Here is a 14,788-nt window from a genome sequence, read left to right on the forward strand (position 1 = left end):
TTGAATTGCAATTCTGTATCCTGTTTACTACTTCAATTCAAGAATTTGAGTCTCAATTCTGAATTGAGCACAACCCTGGTGGGAGTATAAAAATAAAAATCTGTGCTTTTCTATTCCTCTGCCTGTCTGCTGTACTAGTAATGTAGGTGGATATCCTGCTCATGGCATTATATTTTGGTATAGCGGTCCAGTTCTTCAAAATATAATGTTTTTGCACACTGCCCAATTTCCACTTCTCCCATCCCCAACGAGCTTCTCTGGCTAGTCTTTGAAATTTGGATGGTGAATTAAAACATCTAGATGTCCTGGAAGAGCTCATAATGTTGAGAACTTTATGCGATGTGACATTAGAAGGTTCACTCTGACTGCATGCACTAGAGACTCACAACAGTTTCTGACCTTTTTTAAATGATTCTCATGTGTGCCTTCTGTTTGGGTTCTAGGTGTATTGGCCCTGTCCCCTACTATCGAGAGAGCTGTAGCTCCTTATTACACACACACCACATCTGCACACATACTATGCGTTTGAGTGCGCACATACACATAGTCTCACTTCCAGAGCCGGTGGCCTGCAGGGAGATTGTTGCAGTGTGCTGCTCAAGTGTTTTTGCTGATCCTCATTTTACATTCTTAATTGGTTCCTTTGCTGGGGTAGATTTAAAAATATATATATATTATTACTAACATGACGGTAAACTGCCTCTGTTCAGCCCAGCGATAAATGGTTAAGTCCTTCAACTGCTGAGATCTAAATATAGAAGCATTAACTTTGGGACATGCCTTCCCGATGTGCTCATACATAATGCATTACTCTGGGAGGTGATGTTGCACTACCTTTTGCATTTTTTTATTCTCATCATTCTCACAAATTAGGTTAACATCCTCCTTCATGCCTTTTGAAGATCTTCCTTGGCTTAAGGCTAGTGCTTTACAACTGGATTAGGTGTTCGTTTTGACTATTTAGAGGCCTCTTCAATTTTTCATTTCACTGCCAATTTTACATTGCTAATGAATTTGATGGGCAGTGGTCACCAGTTCATAATATTTTAGACTAAGTGAAAAGGAATATAAATAAAAAATAAATCACCTGTCTCTCGTGTCCCCATGGTGAATGTATGACCTCTTGGGAATGTAGTGTGATGCATAGGACCCATGATTCAGTGCCCCCAGAGTGCTTATGGCGTTAGGGTTCAGTCGCAAGTGTGCCAATCAATGTTGGGAACCAAGTGAACACATTTATAGAAATAACCAGGGGAAAATGTTTCAATATTTAACATATTGATTACATGGGTGATGCTGATCCCAAAATAAACCTCATCCTTGTTTTCCTAATCTTCTGATTTGGCTCCATTACAATCTGTTCAAGGATTTACTGCAGGTTTGATATCGATGATAATATTCCTGTTTTTCCATATACGAATGCTCATGCACACACACTCTTGATTTGATATATGATTTAACAATCATGTTTCCCCTCAGCGTTGGAGAGGAAGATGTCGGTAAGGCAAAGCAGAGAAGAGCTGATCAAGAGAGGTGTGCTGAAAGAGATCTTTGAGAAAGGTGAGATGCTTTCCTCATTCACTTCATGTGCCATAAAGAAATAATGGCTTTGGTCATCTCATCGTTTTGTTGAGCCTACAGTGAATGAGTGTGTGTGTGAACTGAGCTGCGTGAATGTGACTTGGGTGTTCTCCTCAGCTAAATGCCAAATTCCATCACTTTCAGAAAGTCATTCACTCATGATACATACATATTGAGTACTCAAAATATAGAACATTTAGCAGATTGAGACTGTGCGTATACTACTGGTCAAAAGTTTTTGGACACCTACTCATTCAAGGGTTTTTCTACATTGAAGACGTCAACTATGGAATCATGTAGAAACCAAAAAAAGTGTTAAATCAAAATATATTTGAGATTCTTCAAATAGCCACCCTTTGCCTTGATGACAGCTTTGCACACTCTTGGCATTCTCTCAACCAGCTTTGAGGTAGTCACCTGGAATGCATTTCAATTAACAGGTGTGCCTTAAATTAATTTGTGGAATTTCTTTCCTTCTTAATGCGTTTGAGCCAATCAGTTGTGTTATGACAATGTAGGGCTGGTATACAGAAGATAGCCCTATTTGGCAAAATACCAAGTCCATATTATGGCATGAACTGCTCAAATAAGCAAATAGAAACAATAGTCCATTACTTTAAGACATGAGGGTCAGGCAATCTGGAACATTACAATAACTTTGAAAGTTAATTCAAGTACAGTCGCAAAACGGGTCAAGCGCTATGATGAAACTGGCTTTCATGAGACCGTCACAGGAAAGGAAGACCCAGAGTTACCAGCCTCAGAAATTGAATGCCAAATAAATGCTTCAGAGTTCAAATAACAGACCCATCTCAACATCAACTGTTCAGAGGAGATTGTGTGAATCAGGCATCATGGTTGAATTGCTGCAAAGAAACCACTACTTAATGACACCAATAAGAAGAGACTTGCTTGGGCCAAGAAAAATGAGCAATTGACATTAGACCGGTGGAAATTTGTCCTTTGGTCTGGAGTTCAAATTGGAGATTTTTTGGTTCCCAACCGCCGTGCCTTTGTAAGACCCGGTGTGGGTGAACGGATGACCTCCGTTTATTTCCCACCGTAAAGCATGGAGGAGGAGGTGTAAGGGTGTGGGGGTGCTTTGCTAGTGACACTGTCTGATTTATTTAGAATTCAAGACCCACTTAACCAGCATGGCTACCACAGCATTCTGCAGCGATAAGCCATCCCATCTGGTTTGGGCTTAGATGATCATTTGTTTTTCAACAAAACAATGACCCAACACACATCCAGGCTGTGTAAGGGCTATTTTACCAAAAAGGAGAGTGATGGAGTGCTGCGTCAGATGACCTGGCCTTCACAATCCCCCAACCTCAACCAAATTTGAGATGGTTTGGTATGAGTCGGATCGCCGTGTGAAGGAAAAGCAGCCAACAAGTGCTGAGCATATGTGGGAATTCCGCTGAAGACCGCTGAAAAAGCATACCAGGTGAAGCTGGTTGAGAAAAGGCAGTGTGCAAAGTTGTCAAGGCAAAATGTGGATATTTGAAGAATCTCAAATATAAAATATATGTTTTTGATTTGTTTTACACTTTTCTTTTCTTGGTTACTACATGATTCCGTCTGTGTTATTTCATAGTTTTGATGTCTTCACTATAGTCTACAATGTAGAAAATAGTAAAAATAAAGAAACCCTTGAATGAGTAGGTGTACTAAAACTTTTGTCTGTTTTGTTTTATCTAAACATGTTTTGGATCTGACAGAGGTTCTCCCCCCTGTTGGTCAGGATATCTTCTGAGGAAGTAGAAAGTCCATCAGGGTTTAAGAGATGCTGTTAAGTTGAGCTGATGGGTGAAGTAAGCATTCTGCCTCCCTCTCTGTGGACAACTTGTCAGAACACGAGCCAGTTTCCTAAACCATTGCTATACTACTGGTACTTATTGCTGGCTACAATAAATATAGAGCTGTTCGATCGGGTTCAATTCCGGGCTCTGGCTGGGCCACTCAAGGACATTCAGAGACTTGTCCCGAAGTCACTCTTGCATTGTCTTGGCTGTGTGCTTAGGGTCGTTGTCCTGTTGGAAGGTAAACCTTCACCCCAGTCTGAGGTCCTGAGCGCTCTGGAGCAGGTTTTCATCAAGGATCTCTCAGTACTTTGCTCCATTCATCTTTCCCTAGTTTCCCAGTCGCTGCCACTAAAAAACATCCCCACAGCATGATGCTGCCGCCACCATGCTTCACTGTAGGGATGGTGCCAGGTTTCCTCCAGACATGGTGCTTGGCATTCAGGCCAAAGAGTTCCATCTTTTTTTCATCAGACAAGAGACTCTTATTTCTCATGGTCTGAGAGTCTTTCGGTGCCTTTTGGCAAACTCCAAGCGCGCTGTCATATGCCTTGTGCTGAGGAGTGGCTTCCGTCTGGACACTCTACCATAAAGGCCTGATTGGTGGAGCGCTGCAGAGATGGTTGTCCTTCTGGAAGGTTCTCCCATCTCCATAGAGGAAGTCTGGAGCTCTGTCAGAGTGACCATCGGGTTCTTGGTCACCTCCCTGACCAAGGCCCTTCTCGCCTGATTGCTCAGTTTTGCTGGGCGGCCAGCTCTAGGAAGAGTCTGGGTGGTTCCAAACTTCTTCCATTTAAGAATGATGGAGGCCACTGTGTCCTTGGGGAACTTCAATGCTGCAGAAATGTTTTTGTACCCTTCCCCAGATCTGTGCCTCTACACAATCCTATCTCTGAGCTTTTTGGACAATTCCTTTAACCAGTGAGTATGCAGAGTCACTGCAAGAGTCTGCAACAAACAATAAAGGGGGTTCAAAGCAAATAGTCCGGCCATTTAATTAATAATACATCTGCTGTCACTGGAGTAGCTTGTTTATCTTTTTCCATTTTACCAATCAAGTCTCATCCTGGATAAGATGTTTGTTTGTTAGTTTATATCACCACTTAACTCTTTTTGGGAAAATCCACTTTCTCTTTTTTGTTGAAAATGATTTGTTCTGTTTGTGGGGAATAGTTGCAAGTAGTTTTTATACTCGTCACTGAAGAACCTGAAATGAAGTATGACTTGAGTTATTGAACAGAGTAGGAGGTGCCTTGCCAGTGCTGCTGGCATAAATGGTTGATGTATGTTTTCTGGTTGAAGGCCTTATGAGACTTGCCATTAGCTGTCGTCCGAAAGGGAAAATAGATTGAATTTCATTAATCAGAATTGATTTAATCACATCAGTTCCCAAAACATTTGTTAATCTCTCCTCTGATTTGGCTGCTGGTGTGTAATCAGCTTTTAACTGGCTGACACTGGAGTGGTGCTGCATGTGCCTGGATTTAATGTAACACCTCAACTGTCTGTCTCCAAACCCTCCTACTGTAGCACTCACATGGGAGTGTTGGTTAATGAAAATGATAGTGATAATATAAGTTTTCTACAATAGGAATGGTTATTTTTGTAGTAGCCTACTGTGTTCCAAATCACCCTTCATCCTTTGTATTGGTAGCACCTGGGAAAGGGAGAGGATGGTCTGATCCCTCTCAAACCTTGTTCTTGTATTGGAACGATTGTTTCTCAGCCTGATTTTGCTCGTGCTGTATTAGGCTTACTCATTGCATCTCAGCTTTCGTGGTCCTTAGAAACAACGGCCTCTTACCTGACAGTGTGCACGAGGAAAAGACTAAGTCAACCAAGACAAGTTGCACGACTGCAATTAACTTGTGGTCATTTGACAGCCCATATGAGGTCTCATGTGTCATACATCAGTCTGTCTCCCTACCAGGTGTCCCAGTAACACCTCCAAGGTGTTGCAGTCATTATGCAACCATTTCATAACTTTTTTGATGTGTGAGGATTTGGTCCAATAGAAGCCGTCAGACCTGAAGCGACGGGAACAAGGCGCTCTGGTGTGTTGTGGATGTCACAACAAGAAATGATGGGCGCAAAACACCTGTGTGGGAGGATTTCTGTATGTTCTCACTGAATGTACAAAACATTAAGAACACTTGATCTTGCTATGAGACTGACTAGGTGAATCCAGGTAAAAGCTATGATTCCTTATTGATGTCACTTGTTAAATCCACCTCAAACAGTGTAGATTAAAGGTAGAAGAGAGGTTAATGAAGGATTTTTAAGCCTTGGGACAATTCAGATATGGATTGTGTATGGGTGTCATTGAGGATGAAGGGGTCATAAAAAATATGTAAGGCCTTTGAACGGGGTATGGAAGTATGTGCCAGGTGTACCAGTTTGTGTCAAGAACTGCAATGCTGCTGGGTTTTCGACATTCAACAGTTTCCTGTGTGTATCAAGAATGGTCCACCACCCAAAGGACATCGGCCAACTTGACACAAATAACATTTTATTTGTCACATAAACATAGTTAGAAGATGTTAATGTGAGTATATCGAACTGCTTCTACTTCTAGTTCCGACAGTGCAGTAATATCGAAGTAATTTAACAATTCCCCAACAACTACCTAATATACACAAATCTAAAGTTAAGGTGCAATAGATGGTATGAACTCCGCAAAAAAAGAACCCATCCCTGTCTTTCAAAGATTCTTCGTAAAAATCCAAGTAACTTCACAGATCTTCATTGTAAAGGGTTTTAATTACTGTTTCCCATGCTTTTTCAATGAACCATAAACAATTAATGAACATGCACCTGTGGAACGATTGTTAAGACACTAACATCTTACAAACGGTAGGCAATTAAGGTCACAGTTTAGTACACTAAAGAGGCCTTTCTACTGACTCTGAAAAACACCAAAAGAAAGATGTCCAGGGTCCCTGCTCATCTGTGTGAACGTGCCTTAGGCATGCTGCAAGGAGGCATGAGGACTGCAGATGTGGCCAGGGCATTAAATTACTGAGACGCTTAAGACAGCGCTACAGGGAGACCAGAAGGACAGCTGATCATCCTTGCAGTGGCAGACCACATGTAACAACACCTGCACAGGATCAGTACATCCGAACATCACACTTGCAGGACAGGTACAGGATGGCAACAACTGCCTGACTTACACCAGGAACGCATAATCACTCCATCAGTGCTCAGACTGTCTGCAATAGGCTGAGAGAGGCTGGACTGAGAGCTTGTAGGCCTGTTGTAAGGCAGGTCCTCACCAGACATTACCAGCAACAACGTCGCCTATGGGCACAAACCCACCATTGCTGGACCAGACAGGACTGGCAAAAATTGCCGTTCACTAACGAGTCACGCTTTTCTCTCACCAGGGGTGATGGTCGGATTCGCGTTTATCATCGAAGGAATTACCATTACACCGAGGCCTGTACTCTGGAGCAGGATTGATTTGGAGATGGAGGGTTCGTCATGGTCTGGGGCGATGTCACAGCATCATCAGACTGAGGTTGTTGTCATTGCAGGCAATCTCAACGCTGTGTGTTACATGGAAGACATCCTCCTCCCTCATGTGGCACCCTTCCTGCAGGCTCATCCTGACATGACCCTCCAGCATGACAATGCCACCAGCCATATTGCTCGTTCTGTGCGTGATTTCCTGCAAGACAGGAATGTAAATTCTGCCATGGCCAGCGAAGATCCTAATCAAATTGAGCACGTCTGGGACATGTTGAATCGGAGGGTGAGGGCTAGGACCATTCCCCCCAGAAATGTCCGGGAACTTGCAGGTGCCTTGGAAGAGTGGGGTAACATCTCACCGCAATAACTGGTAAATCTGGTGCAGTCCATGAGGAGGAGATGCACTGCAGTACTTAATGCAGCTGGTGGCCACACCAGATACTGACTGTTTACTATTGATTTTGAGCCCCCCCCTCACACCTCTTTGTTCAGGGACACATTATTCCATTTCTGTTAGTCGCATGTCTGTGGAACTTGTTCAGTTTGTCTCAGTTGTTGAGTCTTATGTTCATACAAATATTTACACATGTTAAGTTTGCTGAAAATAAATGCAGTTGACTGAGAGGACGTTTCTTTTTTTGTTGCTGAGTGTACATGTGGTATGAGTAATGTATGATATGTAAACATTAGTGGCATTATGGTATAAGTGACCAGTGATTGGGTCTCAATGTAGGCAGTAGCATCTCAGAATCAGTGATTGCTGTTTAGCAGTCTGATGGCCTTGAGAAGCTGTTTTTCAGTCTCTCGGTCCCAGCTATCATGCACCTGTACTGACCTCACCTTCTGAATGGTAGCGGTGTGAACAGGCTCGGGTGGTTGATGTCCTTGATCTTTTTGGCGCCTTCCTGTGACATCGGGTGCTGTCGGTGTCATGGAGGGCAGGTTGTTTGCCCCCGGTGATGCGTTGTGCAGACAGCAAACCCCTTTGGAGAGCCTTGCGGTTGAGGGCGGTGCAGTTGCCATACCAGGCTGTGATCCAGCCTGACAGGATGCTCACGATTGTGCATCTGTAAAAGTTTGTCAGGGTTTTGGGTGACAGCCCAAACTTCTTCAGCTTCCTGATGTTGAAGAGGCGCTGTTGCACCTTCACCACACTGTGTGGGTGGACCATTTCAGTTTGTATGTGATGTGTACACAGAGGAACTTCAAACTTTCCACCTTCTCCACTGCTGTCCCTTCAATGTGGACCGGGGGGTGCTCCCTTTGTTTTGTTGATGTTGAGTAAGAGGTTATTTTCCTGACACCACACTCCGAGTGCCCTCACCTCCTCCCTGTAAGCTGTCTCGTCATTGTTGGAAATCAAGCCCACTACTGTTGTGTAGTCTGCAAACTTGATGATTTGAGTTGGAGGTGTGCATGGCCACATAGTCGTGGGTGAACAGGGAGTACAGGAGGGGGCTGAGCATGCACCCTTGTGGGGCCCCATTGTTGAGGTTCAGCGAAGTGGAGATGTTATTTCCTACCTTCACCACCTGGGGGCGGCCCGTCAGGAAATCCAGGATCCACTTGCACAGGGCAGGGTTGAGACCCAGGGTCTCCAGCTTGATGATTAGCTTGGAGGGTACTATGGTGTTGAATGCTGAGCTGTAGTCAATGAACAGTGTGATGGCGATTGTGTCGTCTGTGGACCTGTTGGGGTGGTATGCAAACAGAAGTGGGTCTAGAGTGGCCGGTAAGGTGGAGGTGATATGATCCTTGACTAGTCTCTCAAAGCACTTCATGATGACAAGTGAGTGCTACGGGGCGGAAGTAATTTAGTTCAGTTCTTTGCCTTCTTGGGTACAGGAACAATGGTAGCCATCTTGAAGCATGTAGGGACAACAGACTTGGATAGGGAGCGATTTGAATATACCTGTAAACACACCAGCCAGCTGGCCTGTGCATGCTTTGAGGACGTTGTTAGGGGTGCCGTCTGGGCCAGGAGCCTTGCAAGGGTTAACACGTTTAAATGTTTTACTCACGTCAGCCACGGAGAAGACATGTGGGCGCTGTCCTTGTTTGCGGGCCGCGTCGGTGGCACTGTATTATCCTCAAAGCTGGCAAAGAAGGTGTTTGTTTGTCTGGAAGCGTGGCGTCTGTGTTTGTGACGTGGCTGCATTTATTTTTGTAGTCTATGATTTCCTGTAGACCCTGCCGCATAAGTCTCATGTCTGAGCCATTGAATTGCGACTCCACCTTGTCCCTGTACTGGCGTTTCACTTGTTTGATTGCCTTGCGGAGTTAATAGCCTCACTGTTTATATTCAGACATTTATTAACGCATTAAATGCAGCTTCAGGATGTATGGTTTGCATATAGTCCAGTAAAGTTCCTTGATGGCCGTCTTGGTGTCTGCTTGAGGGGGAATGTACACAGCTGTGACTAACTGACGAGAATTCTCTTGGTAGGTGAAATGGCCGGCACTTGATTGTAAGGAATTCTAGATCGGGTGAACAGAAGGTCTTGAGTTCCTGTATGTTGTTATGATTACACCATGAGTTGTTAATCGTAAAGCATACACCCCTGCCCTTCCTTTTCCCAGAGAGGTGTTTAACTCTGTATGCGCGACGCATAGAGAAGCCCGGTGGCTGAACCTATTCCGAAAACATATGCCGAGAGGGCCATGTTTCCATGAAACAGAATGTTACAATCTCTGTCTCTCTGGAAGGCAACCCTAGCTTGAATTTGGCCAGATGGCCGTTTCGTCTGCTCCTTCTGCGGTGTCATTGTTTTGAATCGCCTACTGGAATTAACTCCATATTCCTGGGTGGTGGTGGACCGATTATGATTTTTCAACGACGATACAGATTATTGGAGGGTCAAAAAAGTCGCTACCGATTAATCGGCCGATATTTTTAATTTTTTTTTTAGAAATTATTTTTAATTTTTAGAATTTGACATTTTTAAAACCTTTTATTTATTTGTGATAATGACAATTACAACAATACTGAATGAACACATATTTTAACTTAATATAATACATCAATAAAATCAATTTAGCCTCAAATAAATAATGAAACATGTTCAATTTGGTTTAAGTAATGCAAAAACAAAGTGTTGGAGAAGAAAGTAAAAGTGCAATATGTGCTATGTAAGAAAGCTAACATTTCAGTTCCTTGCTCAGAACATGAGAACATATGAAAGCTGGTGGTGCCTTTTAACATGAGTCTTCAATATTCCAAGGTAAGAGGTTTTAGGTTGTAGTTATTATAGGAATTATAGGACTATTTCCCTCTATACCATTTGTATTTTATTAACATTTGACTTTTGGATGTTGTTATAGGCACTTTAGTATTACCAGTGTATCAGTATAGCTTCCATCCCTCTCCTCGCTCCTCCCTGGGCTCGAACCAGCAACACAACGACAACAGCCACCATCGAAGCAGCATTACCCATGCAGAGCAAGGGGAACAACTACTAGAAGGCCCAGAGCGAGTGACGTTTGAAACGCTATTAGTGCGTGCTAACTAGCTAGCCATTTCACTTCGGTTACACCAGTCTCATCTCGGGAGTTGATAGTCAAGTCAAGGTGAAAATCTGTCGTTCTGCCCCTGAACAAGGCAGTTAACCCACCGTTCCTAGGCTGTCATTCAGTCTTAACTGACTTGCCTAGTTAAATAAAGGTATTTTTTAAAAATGGCAAATCGGCGCCCTTAAATACCGATTTCCGATTGTTATGAACTTGAAATCGTCCCTAATTAATCAGCCATTCCGATTAATCGGTGGACCTCTAGTCTGAACAGAGGATCTGCTTCGGGAAAGACGTATTCCTAGTTGTAATGTTTGTAAGTTGATGTTGCTCTTATATCCAATAGTTTTTTTCAGCTGTATGTAATAAGATTTCCTGGGGTAACAATGTAAGAAATAATACAATAAAAAATAATGCATAGTTTCCTAAGAATGTCCATCTCTGTTGGCGCCATGCTGTTCGGAGTCTATGGGAAGCTTTAGAGTCGACATGGGTCAGCATCCCTGTGGAACATTTTTGTCGCCTTGTAGAGTCCATGCCCCAACAAATTGAGCTTGTTCTGACGGCAAAGGATAGGTGCAACTCAATATTAGGAAGGCGCTCCTAATGTTTAGTGTACTCTGTGTGTCACTATCATATATCATTCATGTTCACCTGCATGATGCAGCACATTAGTTCTCCACCTTTGTAGACTGTTCATTTCCAGTTGTCTGTACATTATATTTATAATTGGTGTGTGTGTGTGTCTTTCTCCAGCAACCGTGGAGTTCCGATCCTCGATGGAGGGTGGAGTCTGCACTCGGGAGCCCTCTAGTATGAAGTCGTCCATGGTCCTGCCTTCCAAGAAATCTGTTGGTTTCCCCAGCAACGTTCAGGACAATGTCGCCAAGACCCCCATGTACCACAAACAGCCCCCTGCGCTGCCCCCCAAACCTTTCAACAGGATCCCCAACCACAGCACAGGTAAGCACACACACCAACAACTACAGCGACCCTGCCACTGATGCCCCTTGTTAGACTAATACAAAGGCACTGTTAATGTGCCAGAGACATGTGAAACCCACAACGAGATTTGCTGATCTCCTTCAACAAAGGGAAAGTGGATGGATGGTGGATGGTGTCAGTCAGGCTCTTCCTGTAGTTGTCTCCCTTGAGAGTGAGGAAGGACAAACACAGGTGTACACCTAAGGCCCAGACCTGTCAACAACTGGAACATTGGGACAAGGGTTTTTACATACAATGTAATCATGTTTGGCACTGAATACCAAGATAGACGATTGACTGAACTGGCAAATGGCTTACAGTACAGAGCTCTGAGACACACACACACACACACACACACACAGTGAAAGTTTCAACAGTCAGGTATGTAGTTGAATAATCATAAACCTATTGTCAGTAGACACATGCGCGCACACACTGTCTGTGCGGATGGAGAGATTAGTGTCATTAAGTCCCAGTGTAGCCAGGTCAACTGTTGTCTGCCCGTCTGTGCTAGAAGTGGCAATAGCCTAATCTAATTCTCCCTGCTCAATCAAACCTGGGCATTCTACTGTATACTGTCATGTTGATCTGCTCTATCTAACTGTTGCCTGTCTCTTACAATATGGCTTGGTGATTGTGCTTAGAGCCCTGCGCTTTTCCTGGTCAGGACACACTAATCTGTAGTCCTACTTATACTCACCACTTACCAGTTAAGACATGGTGGAAGGGGCCTCCTGGGTGGCGCAGTGGTCTGTGCTAGCTGTGCCACCAGAGACTGGGTTCGAGCCCAGGCTCTGTCGCAGCCGTCCGTGACCGGGAGGCCCATGAGGCAGCGCACAATTGTCCGGGTTAGGGAGAGTTTGGCCGGCAGGTCGCTAGTGTCTCGTTGCGCACTAACGACTCCTGTGGCTGGCGGGCGCAGTGCACACTGAACAGGTCGCCAGGTTTACAGTGTTTCCCCCGACACATTGGTGCGGCTGGCATCCGGGTTGGATGTGCATTGTGTCAAGAAGCAGTGCGGCTTGGTTGGGTTGTGTTTCGGAGGACGCATGGCTCTCGACCTTCGCCTCTCCCGAGTCCGTACGGGAGTTGCAGCGATGAGACACGACTAACTACTACCGATTGGATACCACGAAATTGGGGAGAAAAAAGGGGGGTAAAAAAAAAAAAAAAGACATGGAAGAATGAACATGTCAAAGCACTGATCAAACATGGATGTTTACCTGTTTCTGTCTTTCTCTACTCATCTGTCTCTCTGTGCAGACTCTTGTCAGCAGATGAAGCTGCCTTGTATGCCAGGCCAGGGAGGCAAGCTATCTCCTCCTCTACCTCCCAAGAAATTGATGATCTGTGTGCCTCAAGGGGGAATGGACAACTCTTGCTCCTCACCCTCTCCCCTCGGCACCTTCTCCCAACCGAAGTTCCCCCCTCCACATGGCCACCTCCAAGGCCATCCCCCCCACCATGGCCCTCTGCTGCCCTCGCATCTCACATCCCTAGCCAACCTCCACCAGGGGCTCAAGGGGGGCGGGAAGCACCATAACCACGGACACGCACACAACCAAGGCCACCAGCTCCATCTGCAGTATGGCTCCATGCAAGGCCATGCCCCCAGCCGCATCATCGAGGAGCTCAACAAGACGCTGGCCTTCAACCTGCAGAGGCTGGAGAAGTGAGTTGTTGTATACACATTATTAAATAAAACCATTATGTATCTTTATGGTTGTATAGCTTTTGTCCAGGACGTTGCAAGTAGAAATTAAGAGTTTAGATGGTACAACTTTATGATGGGAGTGAAGTGTAACATCCGTTCTATATCATACATTTCTGTCTCTAACACTCACCGTAGGTAAATTAATCACATGTGAAGACTTGTATGTATTGAAGACGCACTATCTGTCCAGTATAGCAGGTCCAGCTGGTTTGTAGGTCAGATCACCCCTGCCTGGTGTTATTGGGGTCAGGCTGCCACCATGTGACTTTGATGTAGAGGTCTGACCTAGCTCGCCCCGTTCCACTGCGACAGAGTGGCCCACTTTGATAGCAGACTGTGTATGGCACACAGGCTGCCTCCAGAGGCAAGTCTGGCACAACTGATGCCACAGCCTGTCCTCCCTCCCCCTAGCAGACATTGGCCAAATGAATACGGAGAAATGTATTGGGGAATTGGACTTAATTTCTCTGTATTTTATGTGACACTTGGTTAAAATATCTCAAAATTGGGACAAAAAAAATAGACCAGAATGAATCGATCAGCTGTTCTCCCTTATCTTTCAACTGCATTGAGTTGGTACAGCCAGTATTATCGTATCATTTGTATAGACTGGAATATCATGTGTAGAGGGGTAGTGTAGAATAACATAATCTCTTATTTCTGCAACAAAATATCAGACCTCTTATTCATTCAGGTTGACTATGTATGCATGAGTATGATACCATCTCACAGCAGGGGATCCTCTTATTCATGCACACACACAGTTCCTCCCTGGTCCTCTGATTGCTTGCTTTGCGTGTCTTATGGTGAGCTGAATGGTCCCTAGTGGGCTCTCACAGCAGGGGCTTGTGATTAGTCATAGCATGATAGCAGTGTGGGCTGTCTGATATGTAGATTTAAACCCCGCTCTACAACTGACTACAGTATGGAACCAGCCCCTCATGAACCCAGTTGATTGACAACTTTGTTTCTTCGAACCTGAATGGTCTGTGATGTGAAGGATATGAGCAACTATCTAATGCAATGGTCACCAACTGCAATCTTCAAGGCATTCCTAGTCAATCACCAAACATTTCTGTAGAAAAGCCAACGATAAGGCCTTGTGTTCCTATTTTTTTGCACTGTTGGTGGCAGGTGCACTTGATTCAGAAGCCCAGCGTGCCGGGTAGGCAAGGTGTTCCCATTTTGAACCATTTAATTTATCTGAAGGGACGAACACTGCCTACCCGGCGGACCAGGAGAGCTAAATCAAGTGTGCCTACTGTGCTGGCCAATCGGATAGCTCAAATCACTGTGCCTATAGCTTCCACAACCCCACAGCAAAGTTTGATACTAACCTACGTGAGATTTAATAACTTTTGAAACCTTGACCAGAGAGAGAGACTGTCAAAGAATACAGTAAAGAGCTGCTGTTTGAGTTCATGTTTAAGTTTTTATACAGCACTGTCAAAAGTTACTTTAAAAAAAATTCAAGACATAATGTGCTTCTCCCTAATTCCACTCGTGCTACAACCAGCACTGTATCTGGAATGAATTAGTTATCATTAGGCCTGTGTTTTATCATTAGTAGCTCATGTCAATTTTAATATTGAGGAATATTTCACTTTCTCTGGTCATAGGAACATGGATTTGTGCATGAGGTAGAAATAATGTGGTGTGACTCGAGTTTCGCCATCAGGTGGACGACTGTCCCATCTCTGGTCAGTCTCACCGGAGGAAAGGAGAG

The 14,788-nt window shown here is 44.4% G+C and overlaps 1 protein-coding gene across 4 annotated transcripts in view; it reads left to right on the forward strand.

Moving 5' to 3' along the window:
- LOC112260580 (phosphatase and actin regulator 1) overlaps positions 1-14,788 on the forward strand; it is a 91,689-nt gene that overhangs the window by 61,251 nt on the left and 15,650 nt on the right. For all 4 annotated transcript variants that reach the window (XM_024435807.2, XM_024435808.2, XM_024435805.2 and 1 more), the window contains exons 3-5: positions 1,480-1,560; positions 11,121-11,327; positions 12,612-13,020. In XM_024435807.2, the coding sequence (XP_024291575.1) occupies positions 1,480-1,560; positions 11,121-11,327; positions 12,612-13,020 (697 nt within the window). The remainder of the gene's footprint in view (positions 1-1,479; positions 1,561-11,120; positions 11,328-12,611; positions 13,021-14,788) is intronic.

This window comes from Oncorhynchus tshawytscha, linkage group LG10 (assembly GCF_018296145.1).
Source record: "Oncorhynchus tshawytscha isolate Ot180627B linkage group LG10, Otsh_v2.0, whole genome shotgun sequence".
Lineage (NCBI taxonomy): Eukaryota > Metazoa > Chordata > Actinopteri > Salmoniformes > Salmonidae > Oncorhynchus > Oncorhynchus tshawytscha.